General features: G+C 43.4%; 2 protein-coding genes across 4 annotated transcripts in view; one reads left to right on the top strand and one right to left on the bottom strand.

Moving 5' to 3' along the window:
* LOC143989549 (uncharacterized) overlaps window positions 1–16144 on the bottom strand; it is a 157571-nt gene that overhangs the window by 41406 nt on the left and 100021 nt on the right. The window contains exon 7 of one of the 2 annotated variants that reach the window (XM_077489725.1): window positions 816–1631. The exons of the other annotated variant lie outside the window; for it this stretch is intronic. Coding sequence (XP_077345851.1) covers window positions 816–1631 — 816 coding nt within the window. The remainder of the gene's footprint in view (window positions 1–815; window positions 1632–16144) is intronic. 2 annotated transcript variants of the gene reach the window in all.
* LOC143989605 (uncharacterized) overlaps window positions 1–16144 on the top strand; it is a 270608-nt gene that overhangs the window by 184936 nt on the left and 69528 nt on the right. The window lies entirely within an intron of this gene.

Here is a 16144-nt window from a genome sequence, read left to right as displayed (position 1 = left end):
AGTGATGCCAATCAGTGCCTACCAGGGATGCTTGTCAGTACCTCCTCATCAGTGGCACCCATCAGTGCTGCATATTAGTGTCTCCTTATCAGTACCCATCAGTGAAGGAGAAAAAATAATTATTTCTGAAATTTTATAAATGAAACAAAGAAAAACATTTATATTTTTTCAAAATTGTCTTTTTTTATTTTTTTTGTTGTAGCACAAAAATTAAAAACCCCAGTGGTGATCAAATACCACCAAAAGAAAAAGAAAGCTATGTGTGGGGAAAAAAAAAAGATAAATATTTAATTAAGGTACAGTGTTACATGACCGCAAAATTGTCAAATTGTGAGAGCGCTCAAAGCTGAAAATTGGCCTGGGCAGGAAGGGGGTGAAAGTATCCAGTATTGAAGGGGTTAAACATGTGGGCACAAAAAAATCCTGCAAAAACGTCTCTGGCATTGAAAGGGTTAAAGGAAGTGTTCACCTTCGGGCTGATGTTACATGTTCCTGTAGCGGCTCACGTGACGCCTGTGATGTCCAGCAACATTCATATAGAAGACATTTCCCGCACTCACGTTACTAATACACCTCAAGGGTTATGTGGGATCCCTGATGTACAGGAAGACAGGACTTCCATGAGGAACATTTCCCTCACTCAGGACAGGAAAGTGTCTTCTCCCCCATGTGAGATCTCTGATGTCTGTTAAAACTGGAATTGTCTGAAAAACATTTCCCACACTTAGGGCAGGAATACGGCTTCTCCCCTGTGTGAGATCTCTGATGTGTGTCAAGATTTGACTTCAATGAAAAACATTTCCCGCACTCAGGACAGGAATATGGCTTCTCCCCTGTGTGAGTTCTCTGATGTGTGTCAAGATTGGACTTCATTGAAAAACATTTCCCGCACTCAGGACAAGAATACGGCTTCTCCCCTTTGTGAGTTCTCTGATGTCTGTAAAGATTAGACTTCACTGAAAAACATTTCCCGCACTCAGAACAGGAAAGTGGCTTCTGCCCCGTGTGAGATCTCTGATGTGTGTAAAGATGGGACTTGTCTGAAAAACATTTCCCGCATTCAGGACAGGAATACGGCTTCTCCCCCGTGTGAGATCTCTGATGTGTGAAAAGACTGGACTTCCGTGAAAAACATTTCCCACACTCAGGACAGTAATATGGCTTTTCCCCCGTGTGAGACCGCTGATGTTTGACAAGGTATGATTTTCTTATAAAACATTTCCCACACTCAGAACAGGAATACGGCTTCTCTCCGGTGTGAGAGCTTTGATGTGTGTAAAGACTGGACTTCACTGAAAAACATTTCCCGCACTCAGGACAGGAATACGGCTTCTCACCTGTGTGAGATCTCTTATGAACATTAAGATTGTATTTAGAAGGGAAACACTTCCCGCACTCAGGACAGGAAAACCTCTTCTCTGTTGGAAGGACGGCACCATCCCTCACAGTCTGAGGTTCCTCAGGATAAGAGGAATACGATGGTCCATCTACACTGTGTGGTGCCGGATGGACATTTGAGGTAGTCGGGTTTTCTCCTGGACTATACTGTGTGATGTCCTCATCTTCTACTTTACAGTCTGGAGACAAAGTGAGACAATCCTCTGAGGTTTTCCTCATCTCCCGTCCATCTACTAAAATAGAACTACAAAGATTATTACTAGACATGAGCTGATTGGTTCCCCTAAACCAGGACTCCGCCCACATCAGGCAGCTTTGTCTCTGAGGATCTTACAATTTCCCCCTCAAGGTAACTAGTAAATGGGTCCTCTGTAGGGCGGCAACTAATGATTATTTTCATAATTGATTAGTTGGCTGATTATTGTTTCCATTAATTGGATGAAAACCTCAAAAAAGGTTGGTGTATAATTGAGTTAGTATTCTTGAATATCTATATACAGCAGTAAATATAAATATCCAGATATATAGTTGGATATTTAATCCACTCTGAGAATAACAGACGGATAGATGTATTATTAGAGGGTGAATCTGCTACATATCAGAATCAGAAAAAGAGAATGGCCTGAAAGCTGCCTCATATGATGACACACATCCATCCCTAATTATATACAATAGAACAAAATTTTGCCCATAGGACTTTGAGTGAGATAAAGGTCAAGACAAGTAAATAAAGTAAACTACATATCTTGGATTATTTAAAAATGTAAGGACATCGTCATATATTAAACATATATTGAACGGGGGCGTGGCCTGACGGGGCATGTGAGCAGCGGTGTTTTACGGAGCTCCCGCTGGTGATCCTTAACTGATCCTTTCCCCACCGTTATTACCGCCGAAATCCGGGCGGATCCGCCGCACACTACCTCCGAGACCCTCGGGGACCACACTGCCGCTCGCTACCTGGCCGAGATGACCCGCAAAAACCGAGGAGAAACCGCTTGCTGCGGCCTCCACACACAGCCAAGATGGCGCCTGGCAGTCACAGCCACACAGTACACCGCGCGGTCTGGACAAGAAAGCTTCGCTGGGGGGTAAGTCATCTAAACCCCCTCAAGCTAAAGATCAGCCCCGGGACATGCTATATTACACTCAGAAGCTTGTAGGGCCACAGGACATATCCCCAGAAGCATCGCTGTGCTCTGCGTCAGCTGCAGGACAGGCCTCACCACCCCATGCTGATGGGGATGATACTGCTGCCCCTATGGACTCTATTCCTGACCCTATGCCTGGTATACTTGAGGAGCAGCCAGATGATACACCCCAGCCCACACTGGGTGAGATTTTGCACGCTGTGCAGAGATGCACAGCATCTGTAGATGACCTTAAAGAGCAGTTTGGGGGACTGAAAGAAACTGTGTCCTTGCTACGCCAGGATTTACAGAAAATCAGGGAGAGGACCATGGCGGTGGAAGGGAGGGTGAGTGACAAGGAAGACCAACTACCTCACCTGAACCGCGATGTGAGAATCGCAACGCAGCAAGCACACTTAGCGTTTGACAGAACAGATGACATTGAGAATCGCTTGAGACGCAACAATGTCCGGATAGTGGGGTTACCGAAGAAGGTGGAAGGTAGGGATCCCACAGAATTTATGGAGAACTGGCTGCTGGATGTCTTTGGCAAGGAAGCTTTTTCCCCTTTATATGCTGTGGAGCGGGCGCACAGAGTTCCGCCGTGACCCCTTCCCCCGGGTGGCCCCCCGAGAGCGATGCTGGTCAGACTCCTGAACTACAGGGACCGGGAAATTGCGTTGCGGTTGACCAGGGAGAGGGGCTCGGTGCAGTTTCAAGGCAGCAGAATCTCCTTCTATCCGGACTTTTCCGCTGAGGTGCAACGCAGACGCGCTAAGTTTGCTGATGTTAAAAAACGCCTGCAGAGGCTACAACTGAAATATGCTATGCTGTTCCCGGCGAAGCTTCGCATCACCGCCATGGACCAGAATCATTTCTTTGAAAATGCGCAAGATGCTGCCCGCTGGCTTGACCACAATGAGAATGTCATCCGGCACAGAGCGGAGGATTGATCCCGTGCTGTCTTTATATGGAGGGCTCGTGAGGAGTCGGCAGGTATCTACCTGAGAGGTTTTACACAGTTACAAAGGGGACAATACTTGATGATTGTTATCAGCGACTTTATCTCCAACCACAGTTTACCTTTGACGGTGAAGAGTTGCCATGATTGGCAGGAATGGGGTTTGCATTTGCTCCCTGCGACCTCGGTGGCAGTTAAGCTGCGATGGAACCTACACGTGCCCGGCTGCCATGCTGGGGACGCCTGTGGGTCGCTCCTTTGTTGTCAGGGAGCTCGCTTCTCCTGCTCGGTTGGCAGGAATAGGATTACATGTTGACCAACATATTTTTGTTTGCTGCTTAGTCTACACGGCTCGGCGGCGGAATTTCCAGGATTTTTACCGTTTAGCATTCTCTATCCAGTGCACAGGTTACATGCTTTTTACAGTTTTGGGCTACATCCTCATCTTGTTTGATATCTTGAATTTGCAGTTCTCTGCACCACTCCCTCCTATGATGTCTGGTGGACACGGAACCCTCAGTAGGTACAGTAGATTCCACACAACTGATCTATGGCTGCTACACCAATAGTGACTTGGAATGTCCGGGAGGTAAATGATCCTCTGAAAAGTATGAATTAAGCTGTGGCGCTAAAACCTTTTCTAACAAATATCCTGGTGTCAAAAAGGTGTGTAGAGATCTAATCCGTGTAATAAATAGATGGCCCTGTTTATTGCCCCGGAAAATAATATAAATAAATACTGTGAATTGATGTGAAATGTGTGGTCTCCTGAGGACCACCTTATAGGTGGTACCTACCAAATATTATATATATACTTCTTATAAATGCGTGTTGTGTAGAAAAGACAATTTTTTCCTATTGGCATGCAACTCAAAAAGTACACATGTGTTATAACCAAAGAATAGTGAAAATATTTCATAAAAATGTAAATAAATAAACCATATATGCTAGGTGAGAGAGATCATATGCAAACCACAAGCCACTATATTAGTGGTCTGTAAACTGTGCTCTATATTATGAGTCCCAAGAGTGACAGTCCAAGAACAGCAAAAACAAAAAGAATTCTTTCAATGCCCAAACAAATTTTTTCAAATCGCATCACACAGTTGCTCGAAAAAACGCATAAAGTCTCTTCAAGTAAAAAGGGTAGACCAAAGTGACTAGTGCAGAAAGGTTAGGAACAATCTTCTCCGGTGCGCCACTCAGTGTCAGAGAAATAATTGCGCTCACCAGACAGAGAACCCTGAAAGGGTTAGCCGAGCAATCACAGTATAAGCCACTGTGCAGCTTTCCTTGGGCTCTGCTCCTGCTGTGCTGGGGGAATGTTCGCCCTTTTACTTCCGCAAATAGTCCGTTTAGCAAGTGCATGAGGGAGGAAACAGAAGTACAACCATAGTGCAACACTGTTTGTTAACGATTTATTTATCTAAAATCCAAACTACTCACAATATTTCATAAAACAATTCGCCTTTGAAATGGCTGCGCTGGCGTTGCTGCCTGTATAGCAGTATGAGGTGCACGTCCTAGGCCACGCCCTACGCGTTTCGTCAGAGCGACGTCATCTGGAGCGGCCATGTTGGTGCACCTTATCGCTTATGTAGGGTGCAGCGCTCCACTGCGCTTGCGCGAAGGATCCGCGCCATTTTAACTGTGGGAATGCCCTGACTGTGCCGCTACGGATCCTACTGCGTGCTGTGTGTTCCCTCATGACAGCACAGACACGGAGAAAAGTCCGTATTTTCATCTCCCCTGCGGGCATAGGGCATGATAAACTGTTATATTGTTATATTAAACTATGGAGCACTGCAACCCACATATTTAATCCAGGCACTTAGAACGAAAACAGGCAATAAAAGAAACTAATAAAATACAAAATACACACAAATATATAAATAAAAACGGTATGTATGTAATCTACTAACAGACTATCCCATACTTATGACACTTTCAGAACTCCTAAAATACCTGATTTGTTCTATTTTTAAAACATTAAAATTAAGAATTAATCTGTTGCAGACACTTTCCTAGGAAATGAATATAATTATAGCATTTTAGTGGACACGGAATCAGGAAGAAGGAAAATTAAATGAAACAAACTAAAAACCTGTGTGTGTGTGTATATATACACACACATCTTTACACTCACCTATGTGTATAAGGTTGCAAACAATAATGAAAATATATTATATAAAAAATTATAAAAATTATTATGAGAAATTTATAATGCAAACTCATTCAGTCAGTCAGTTAACTGAAATCAATGGATATGGGATAAGGTAATATGTAACCACAGGTGGAAATAGGTTTATGTGGGAAGCATATTGTAAAAGAGTACCGGTATGTTTCCTTTTTTGGGAAATGCTTACTCCCAAGGGTGAAGAAAAGGACAAAGGAATATATGCATATAAATCCCTCATTGGGGGGTGATGCGTCATAATCAATCTATTGTAGGCTCAACATTTTTTGTATTTTTGTATTTTTTCGTATTTTTTTGTATGTATGTGTATACTGCCCCCAATAGGGGATATGTGTATAATCCATTATTTAGGCCCCCAATTATACTATTAGGCGCCAAAGCTTTAGGTGGGTCTTTTTTATATAATACTACAAATTATTATTCAATAGATTAGAAGGAGCCTCGTATAATGCTTAATATGATGTTTGATTTCTATTGTATTCAATCCTATCTCAAAAGGTGTATGGTCTAACTATAAAGAAGGGGAAATTGAACACATTCAGAAATTGGTCAGAAAGCAATTCAGATCCAGCTCCACATTCATTCCCTGTGGTTGAAGGGTGTCTAAGTCATATATCCATTTGGTCTCATTTTTAGATATTTTAATTGTTTTGTCCTCTCCTCTCCAGTGGGCCCTTATTTTATCAATTCCATAGAACACCATCTGCCCTGGGTCACGGTTATGGAAGTCCCTAAAGTGTCTGGAGACACTATGTTTGGGATACCCTTTTTTGATGTTCCTAATGTGTTCTCCGATTCTGGTTTGGAGTTCTCTCGTGGTTCGCCCTACATATTGCTTGGAACAGGGGCACTCAATAATATAGGTGACATGAGTGCTTTTACACGTGATGAGCTCATTTATTCTGTATTCTCTTTTGTTTGAGGATGACTGGAAAGTAGTTCTCTTCTTTTCTGTTCTCTTACTATTCCTACAAGGGAGGCATTTGCCACATTTGAAAAAACCTTTTAAATTGCCTGCTACTTTTATTTGTCTTGGGGGATCAATGGTATTTTTAACTAATTTATTTCTCAGTGTGGGTGCCCTTCTGTAAATAAACAGAGGTTTTTTTGGTAGGATGTCTTTGAGTGTACAGTCCGCTTTCAGGATAGGCCAATGTTTTTTAATAATGGATTCCACATCTCTGTGTTGCCTATTGTACCCTGTGAGGAAGGCAGTTGGTAAATTGTTAACCTTTTCTCGTCTTTTATCTTCCAGTAGTTTGTTCCGTTCCATTTGTTTTATTTCGTTTTTCAACTTGCGTAAACCGTTTTCATCATATCCCTTATTTTTGAATCTTTCAATAATTATTTCCGCCTGTTGTTCATAATCAATGTTTCTGCTGCAATTTCTATATAATCGCATCAGCTGGCCCTTAGGTATATTCCCCAGCCACTTAGCATGATGGCAGCTGTTTGTGGGGATGTAGCCATTGCGGTCCGTGGGTTTAAAAAAGGTGCGTGTACCCAACCTGTTGCCTTCCTTGTATATTTGTAAATCTAAGTAGTCCACACTGCAGTTATTATAATTACCAGTGAATTTTATGTTGTAAATGTTGTTATTGATCTCATTAAAGAACTCCTGTAATTGTTCCGTTGTGCCTCCCCATACAATGACGATATCATCTATATATCGACGGTACATTTTAAGGTTCTTCCTGTGTACGCCATAAATTTGCTCTTCCTCCCATCTGTTGAGAAACAGGTTCGCTACGCTTGGGGCATATTTAGCCCCCATGGCTACGCCTTTGGTCTGATTATAGTATGTTCCTTTGTACCAAAAGTAGTTGTGATTCATTGCCATCTTTAAACCTTCCATCAGATATTTAATTTGCTCTTGTTTTAGGTCAGACAACTGCTGCAATGCCCACTCAACACTACTGAGCCCATCATCCTGTTCGATATTAGTGTATAATGATTCCACGTCGATGGTGACCAATAGATCGCTCTCTTCGATCGTCAAGCCTCCTAGTTCCCCTATCAGTTGTTTGCTGTCACGCAGATAGGATTTTCCTCTAGTTACCAGTGGTTGTAAAAAACCATCAATGTAGGCCCCTAGTCTGGAGAACAGGGAGTCAATCCCACTTATAATTGGTCGCCCTGGTGGGTTGTTCTGGTTCTTATGATATAGGGAGTGCGGTTGCCCCAGTATCTATTCTGGGTTTGTTCTTCAAAAATGGAAATGGAAAATCTACTTAATATTCCTAATACCTACAAGAAATTGAAGAAAAACCCCAAAGCTGAGTATGAAAAGAAACTCAAAAAGTATGTTGATAAGGGGAAAACCCTCGGTATCTTGAATAGAAAGGAGTCCAGATATTTGGTGCAGAAGGCACCTAAAACTCCTATCATATACTATGTCCCCAAAATTCATAAGAACCAGAACAACCCACCAGGGCGACCAATTATAAGTGGGATTGACTCCCTGTTCTCCAGACTAGGGGCCTACATTGATGGTTTTTTACAACCACTGGTAACTAGAGGAAAATCCTATCTGCGTGACAGCAAACAACTGATAGGGGAACTAGGAGGCTTGACGATCGAAGAGAGCGATCTATTGGTCACCATCGACGTGGAATCATTATACACTAATATCGAACAGGATGATGGGCTCAGTAGTGTTGAGTGGGCATTGCAGCAGTTGTCTGACCTAAAACAAGAGCAAATTAAATATCTGATGGAAGGTTTAAAGATGGCAATGAATCACAACTACTTTTGGTACAAAGGAACATACTATAATCAGACCAAAGGCGTAGCCATGGGGGCTAAATATGCCCCAAGCGTAGCGAACCTGTTTCTCAACAGATGGGAGGAAGAGCAAATTTATGGCGTACACAGGAAGAACCTTAAAATGTACCGTCGATATATAGATGATATCGTCATTGTATGGGGAGGCACAACGGAACAATTACAGGAGTTCTTTAATGAGATCAATAACAACATTTACAACATAAAATTCACTGGTAATTATAATAACTGCAGTGTGGACTACTTAGATTTACAAATATACAAGGAAGGCAACAGGTTGGGTACACGCACCTTTTTTAAACCCACGGACCGCAATGGCTACATCCCCACAAACAGCTGCCATCATGCTAAGTGGCTGGGGAATATACCTAAGGGCCAGCTGATGCGATTATATAGAAATTGCAGCAGAAACATTGATTATGAACAACAGGCGGAAATAATTATTGAAAGATTCAAAAATAAGGGATATGATGAAAACGGTTTACGCAAGTTGAAAAACGAAATAAAACAAATGGAACGGAACAAACTACTGGAAGATAAAAGACGAGAAAAGGTTAACAATTTACCAACTGCCTTCCTCACAGGGTACAATAGGCAACACAGAGATGTGGAATCCATTATTAAAAAACATTGGCCTATCCTGAAAGCGGACTGTACACTCAAAGACATCCTACCAAAAAAACCTCTGTTTATTTACAGAAGGGCACCCACACTGAGAAATAAATTAGTTAAAAATACCATTGATCCCCCAAGACAAATAAAAGTAGCAGGCAATTTAAAAGGTTTTTTCAAATGTGGCAAATGCCTCCCTTGTAGGAATAGTAAGAGAACAGAAAAGAAGAGAACTACTTTCCAGTCATCCTCAAACAAAAGAGAATACAGAATAAATGAGCTCATCACGTGTAAAAGCACTCATGTCACCTATATTATTGAGTGCCCCTGTTCCAAGCAATATGTAGGGCGAACCACGAGAGAACTCCAAACCAGAATCGGAGAACACATTAGGAACATCAAAAAAGGGTATCCCAAACATAGTGTCTCCAGACACTTTAGGGACTTCCATAACCGTGACCCAGGGCAGATGGTGTTCTATGGAATTGATAAAATAAGGGCCCACTGGAGAGGAGAGGACAAAACAATTAAAATATCTAAAAATGAGACCAAATGGATATATGACTTAGACACCCTTCAACCACAGGGAATGAATGTGGAGCTGGATCTGAATTGCTTTCTGACCAATTTCTGAATGTGTTCAATTTCCCCTTCTTTATAGTTAGACCATACACCTTTTGAGATAGGATTGAATACAATAGAAATCAAACATCATATTAAGCATTATACGAGGCTCCTTCTAATCTATTGAATAATAATTTGTAGTATTATATAAAAAAGACCCACCTAAAGCTTTGGCGCCTAATAGTATAATTGGGGGCCTAAATAATGGATTATACACATATCCCCTATTGGGGGCAGTATACACATACATACAAAAAAATACGAAAAAATACAAAAATACAAAAAATGTTGAGCCTACAATAGATTGATTATGACGCATCACCCCCCAATGAGGGATTTATATGCATATATTCCTTTGTCCTTTTCTTCACCCTTGGGAGTAAGCATTTCCCAAAAAAGGAAACATACCGGTACTCTTTTACAATATGCTTCCCACATAAACCTATTTCCACCTGTGGTTACATATTACCTTATCCCATATCCATTGATTTCAGTTAACTGACTGACTGAATGAGTTTGCATTATAAATTTCTCATAATAATTTTTATAATTTTTTATATAATATATTTTCATTATTGTTTGCAACCTTATACACATAGGTGAGTGTAAAGATGTGTGTGTATATATACACACACACACAGGTTTTTAGTTTGTTTCATTTAATTTTCCTTCTTCCTGATTCCGTGTCCACTAAAATGCTATAATTATATTCATTTCCTAGGAAAGTGTCTGCAACAGATTAATTCTTAATTTTAATGTTTTAAAAATAGAACAAATCAGGTATTTTAGGAGTTCTGAAAGTGTCATAAGTATGGGATAGTCTGTTAGTAGATTACATACATACCGTTTTTATTTATATATTTGTGTGTATTTTGTATTTTATTAGTTTCTTTTATTGCCTGTTTTCGTTCTAAGTGCCTGGATTAAATATGTGGGTTGCAGTGCTCCATAGTTTAATATAACAATATAACAGTTTATCATGCCCTATGCCCGCAGGGGAGATGAAAATACGGACTTTTCTCCGTGTCTGTGCTGTCATGAGGGAACACACAGCACGCAGTAGGATCCGTAGCGGCACAGTCAGGGCATTCCCACAGTTAAAATGGCGCGGATCCTTCGCGCAAGCGCAGTGGAGCGCTGCACCCTACATAAGCGATAAGGTGCACCAACATGGCCGCTCCAGATGACGTCGCTCTGACGAAACGCGTAGGGCGTGGCCTAGGACGTGCACCTCATACTGCTATACAGGCAGCAACGCCAGCGCAGCCATTTCAAAGGCGAATTGTTTTATGAAATATTGTGAGTAGTTTGGATTTTAGATAAATAAATCGTTAACAAACAGTGTTGCACTATGGTTGTACTTCTGTTTCCTCCCTCATGCACTTGCTAAACGGACTATTTGCGGAAGTAAAAGGGCGAACATTCCCCCAGCACAGCAGGAGCAGAGCCCAAGGAAAGCTGCACAGTGGCTTATACTGTGATTGCTCGGCTAACCCTTTCAGGGTTCTCTGTCTGGTGAGCGCAATTATTTCTCTGACACTGAGTGGCGCACCGGAGAAGATTGTTCCTAACCTTTCTGCACTAGTCACTTTGGTCTACCCTTTTTACTTGAAGAGACTTTATGCGTTTTTTCGAGCAACTGTGTGATGCGATTTGAAAAAATTTGTTTGGGCATTGAAAGAATTCTTTTTGTTTTTGCTGTTCTTGGACTGTCACTCTTGGGACTCATAATATAGAGCACAGTTTACAGACCACTAATATAGTGGCTTGTGGTTTGCATATGATCTCTCTCACCTAGCATATATGGTTTATTTATTTACATTTTTATGAAATATTTTCACTATTCTTTGGTTATAACACATGTGTACTTTTTGAGTTGCATGCCAATAGGAAAAAATTGTCTTTTCTACACAACACGCATTTATAAGAAGTATATATATAATATTTGGTAGGTACCACCTATAAGGTGGTCCTCAGGAGACCACACATTTCACATCAATTCACAGTATTTATTTATATTATTTTCCGGGGCAATAAACAGGGCCATCTATTTATTACACGGATTAGATCTCTACACACCTTTTTGACACCAGGATATTTGTTAGAAAAGGTTTTAGCGCCACAGCTTAATTCATACTTTATCTCTGACCTACTCCTTTATTTTAAGGGGTAGATTCTAAGCACAGGCAGCTTCAACCTCTCGAGTTTACTTTTTATCTCATTTTTATTTTCACCTGTTTTTCTTTCAGTTTTGCAGTGTATAGGCATTATATCTGTCCATAGCGCAATCTTATTTACTTATTTTGATCCTCTGAAAAGGACCATGATTTCGGCAGGGCTACGAAAATTCCATCCGGCCATAGTGGGCCTTCAAGAGACACATCTCCAAGGGGACACGGTGAAATTTCTTCAATATGCTTGGGTTGGGAAGGCCTATCACTCCACTCACACCTCGTTTTCTAGGGGGGTGAGTGTTCTGATACATAGGGCTTTGGCATATCAGGAACTGGACTCAATGATTGATGTGTCAGGCAGATTTGTTTTTCTGTATTGCAGAATTTATGCATTTACTTTGATTCTTGCTTTTGTATACATACCCCCCCCCCCCCGTTTTCGCGGGAGGTGCTTCAGCTGCTAATCTCTTATTTGGCCAATAAACAGGAAGTACCGGTGTTAATTTTGGGGGACCTTAACTGTTATCTGGATCCTAGACTGGACAGACACCCCCCGATGGCGCATACTGGGGGTAACAGGGGCACGGCCCTTAGTAGGTTACTGACGGAGGTGAGGTGGGCCGACATCTGGCGGATCAGAAATCCTGACTGTAGACAGTTCTCATGTTTTTCTAAGACCCATGGATCCCTGTCCCGTATAGATCTATGTGTGGGCACTCCCAACATGGTGGGGTTCACCTCAAGGGTGGAATACTTTCCTCGGGGAGTGTCAGACCACTCCCCTTTGGTCCTTTGGCTGACTACTCAACCCCCTAGCAGTCTGCCCAGAGCCCCGTGGAGGCTGAATGCCTTTTGGCTTAAGTTGTTTCCCACTCCGGATGGGATTGCATCCCAAATCCGGGGTTTCTTTCTGACACATCGCCACCACCCTGACGACCTTCTGACGTGGGAAACCTTTAAGGCTTTTCTACGGGGGGTGTTTGTCCATGAGATACACCTAGTGAAGCAAAACTCTGCGGCAATAATGGAGCAAGCAGGAGACTTGGTGAAAAGGCTGGAGATTGAATATGTCACGGGGCCTACTGACTCGGCAAGGGAGGCTTGGATGGCGGCACAGGATTCTCTGGACCGCCTGAGATCCTCCACTGCGGAGCGTAGACGCTTTTTCACAAAATTGGCATTTTATGAGGAGGGGGAACAGACGGGTCGCCTACTCGCTAGAATTGCAAAAGCGCAACAGATGTCCCCGGCCATAGGAGCCATTCGAGCCAAAAACGGCAAGGTGGTCAACTCACAGGAGATCATTATATCCGAGCTGGCTGACTTCTACCGGGATCTTTACGGGTCGAGGGACGCCTACTCGGATGACGATCTACAGTCATATTTGACCACAATTAATTTTCCCCCGGCTCTCGGAGGAGGCCGTGCGTATTCTTGACGCCCCGATCACCTTAGAGGAATTGATGGCGGCTGCCGGCTCTTTCCCCACCTGCAAAGCACCTGGGACAGATGGTATTCCCATGGAGGTCTATGTACAATAAGGGGAAGATATCCTGCCTAACTTGTTGAAGGTGTTTAATGCATGCTTGGAGGGTGGTGCTCTTCCCGATTCTATGTCAAGGGCTACTATTGTTTTATTGCTTAAACCGTGGAAGGATCCGGTGGACCCGGGGTCCTATAGACCCATCTCATTGCTGCAGAGTGATGTCAAAATCCTGGCCAAGGTCCTGGCGCTCCGGGTTAACGGGATAGTATCCGCTCTTATTCACCAGGACCAGGCTGGCTTTATGCCACATAAATCCACAGCAACCAACCTTAGGAGATTGTTTCTGAACATGCAGCTACAGGGAGATAATGGGGGAAACAGGGCCCTTCTGTCCCTTGACGCCAATAAGGCATTTGATAGTATAAGCTGGAGGTACCTGTGGGCGGTATTAGAGAAGTTTGGCTTCGGACAGCGTTTTATTGCCTGGGTCAAGTTACTGTATGCCTCCCCGAAAGCCAATATTAGGATGACGGACAAAATGTCTACCGAGTTTGCTTTGGCCAGGGGGACGCGGCAAGGATGTCCGCTCTCTCCACTGCTCTTCGCATTTGCGATAGAACCTCTTGCGGCCCTTATCAGAGACAGTGTTGATGTACGAGGATTTCAGTATGGGGATATCCACGAGAAGATCATGCTCTATGCAGATGACATGCTGCTTTTCCTGGATGACCCCAGCCAGTCCCTGCCACAGGTGATGTCCATAATAGAGAACTTTGGAAGGTTTTCCGGTCTGACCTTTAACTGGTCTAAGTCGGCCTTGTTGAAATTAGATGAAGGAGAGGTATCGGTCCCGGACTCATGCCCAGTACCAGTGGTGACTAGTTTTAAATACCTGGGGGTGCAAATAACGCCCACAGTAGGGGACTATTGTTCAGTGAACATATGTCCTCTGCTGTCGAGATTCCGGGATAAGATAAACACATGGAACACCGTTAGGATGTCCCTGGCCGGGAAGGCCAATCTTATAAAAATGATTTTAATGCCCCAATTGCTTTATTTCCTCCATAACTCACCGGTGGTCGTTCATTTAAAACTTTTCTGAGTAATTAATACGCTTTTTCGGAAGTTGTTATGGCACACGAAGCCCCCTAGGATTAAGTTGGAGCACTTGCAGCGCTCTAAGGACAGCAGAGGGTTGGCGGTGCCCAACCCTTGGCTGTACTATATTGCGGCCCAGTTGCAGCATCTGGTGGGCTCCATGGCGCATGGACCGGCGGGCTCCTCTGCGAGTCTGCTGCTTCATGCAACGGGGGCAGAGACCATCCCTATGGGACTGGAGGCCCAGAGATTCAAGGGCTCCAACAGACTAACCCCCACACTATCTATGATACAAAAAATATGGAACAAGAGTAGGCAGCTACAGGGGGTGCAAGGATTCACGGAATATAGTCCGATATGGGGAAATCAAACATATGTTGAGATCGCTAAATTGCAGCCTGACCCTAGATGGAGAGCCCATAACGTACAGCTATTGTCCCATGTATTTCAGGATGGAAAGCTTCTATCATTTACAGCTCTGCGGCAAAAATTTAACCTTACGGAGGCTATGATCTTCCCTTATTTGCAGTTGCGGCACGTGGTGGCCGCGCAGGGGGACTCGGGTGACTGGGTGTTGTCGCCCACCCCGTTGTTTCACGCGTTGCACTCTGCGGATGGCACGAAGGGTATAATCTCGCAATGTTATCAGATGCTGCTAGCGCAGCACCTGCGTGGACATCCTTGCAAAGCACTGTCGCTTTGGGAACGAGATGTTGGCGCCCTTACGGGTAAGCAGTGGGAGGAGGCCCTGCAGGCTATCACCTACTGTTCACTGAATGTGGCGCAAAGGGTCTCCCAACTCTATATCATACTGAGAGCGCACTATACACCGGTGAGATTGAGTAGGATGGGTGGACTGGCTGACCCCCTGTGTGGTAGGTGCGGGCAACACGAGGGGGACCTTATTCATCTCCTATGGCGTTGCCCGAAACTCCACAGATACTGGAAGGAGGTAGTGGACACTGTTAATGCAGTGTTTCACACGCAGATTCCCAGGGACCCAGTGTGTTGCGTTCTGGGGATACTGGAGGGGGGGTGGTGTCGTTGGAGCCTATCAAGGTGGCAGTCTCCAGGGCGCTGTTCCAGGCTAGGAAGCTTATTTTGCTAGGTTGGAAATCCGTAGAACCCCCTGTGGCAGCGACCTGGATAACTCATATGGGCAGGACCCTTATTATGGAGAAATACATTTACCAGCATAGGGGATGCCCGGGAAGGTTTGAGCGCCTGTGGTCATGCTGGCTGGACACCCCTGGGCTAAGTCCAACCGAACTAATATTGTCCAGATTACTGTAAGATGTGTGACACACGGCAGGTATGTGAGCCCTAGCTTGAAAATGTTATACCTACTGGGGATCTTTATGCAATTGTGGGGTGGAGGGAGGAGGTCATGGACTGCTGTATTGCCTGTATGTATTTTAACAACTATGTGTCAAATGGATGTATATGTGCGCTGGAAATTGCTGTATACCTGTAACTTTAATAAACACCTTTTTGATTTAAAAAAAAAAAAAACATATATTGAACATGGACATGCAAATCAAGCCCATAAAAACAGCATGTTGCAATTGCTATACAGCCATAAAGATATTTTTCCATATTGAAAGTACAAAGTATACATCTATAAACTCAACACATTTTGCATGCTCTGCTCTCTTCCTCAGGAGTTGATGCATGTGTGAG

Source organism: Lithobates pipiens, unplaced genomic scaffold, assembly GCF_037356315.1.
Source record: "Lithobates pipiens isolate NorthernLeopardFrog02 unplaced genomic scaffold, aLitPip1_a1.2 Scaffold_18, whole genome shotgun sequence".
NCBI lineage: Eukaryota > Metazoa > Chordata > Amphibia > Anura > Ranidae > Lithobates > Lithobates pipiens.
Note: the sequence above shows the minus strand (reverse complement) of the source record. Positions and strands in the feature narration are given on the sequence as shown.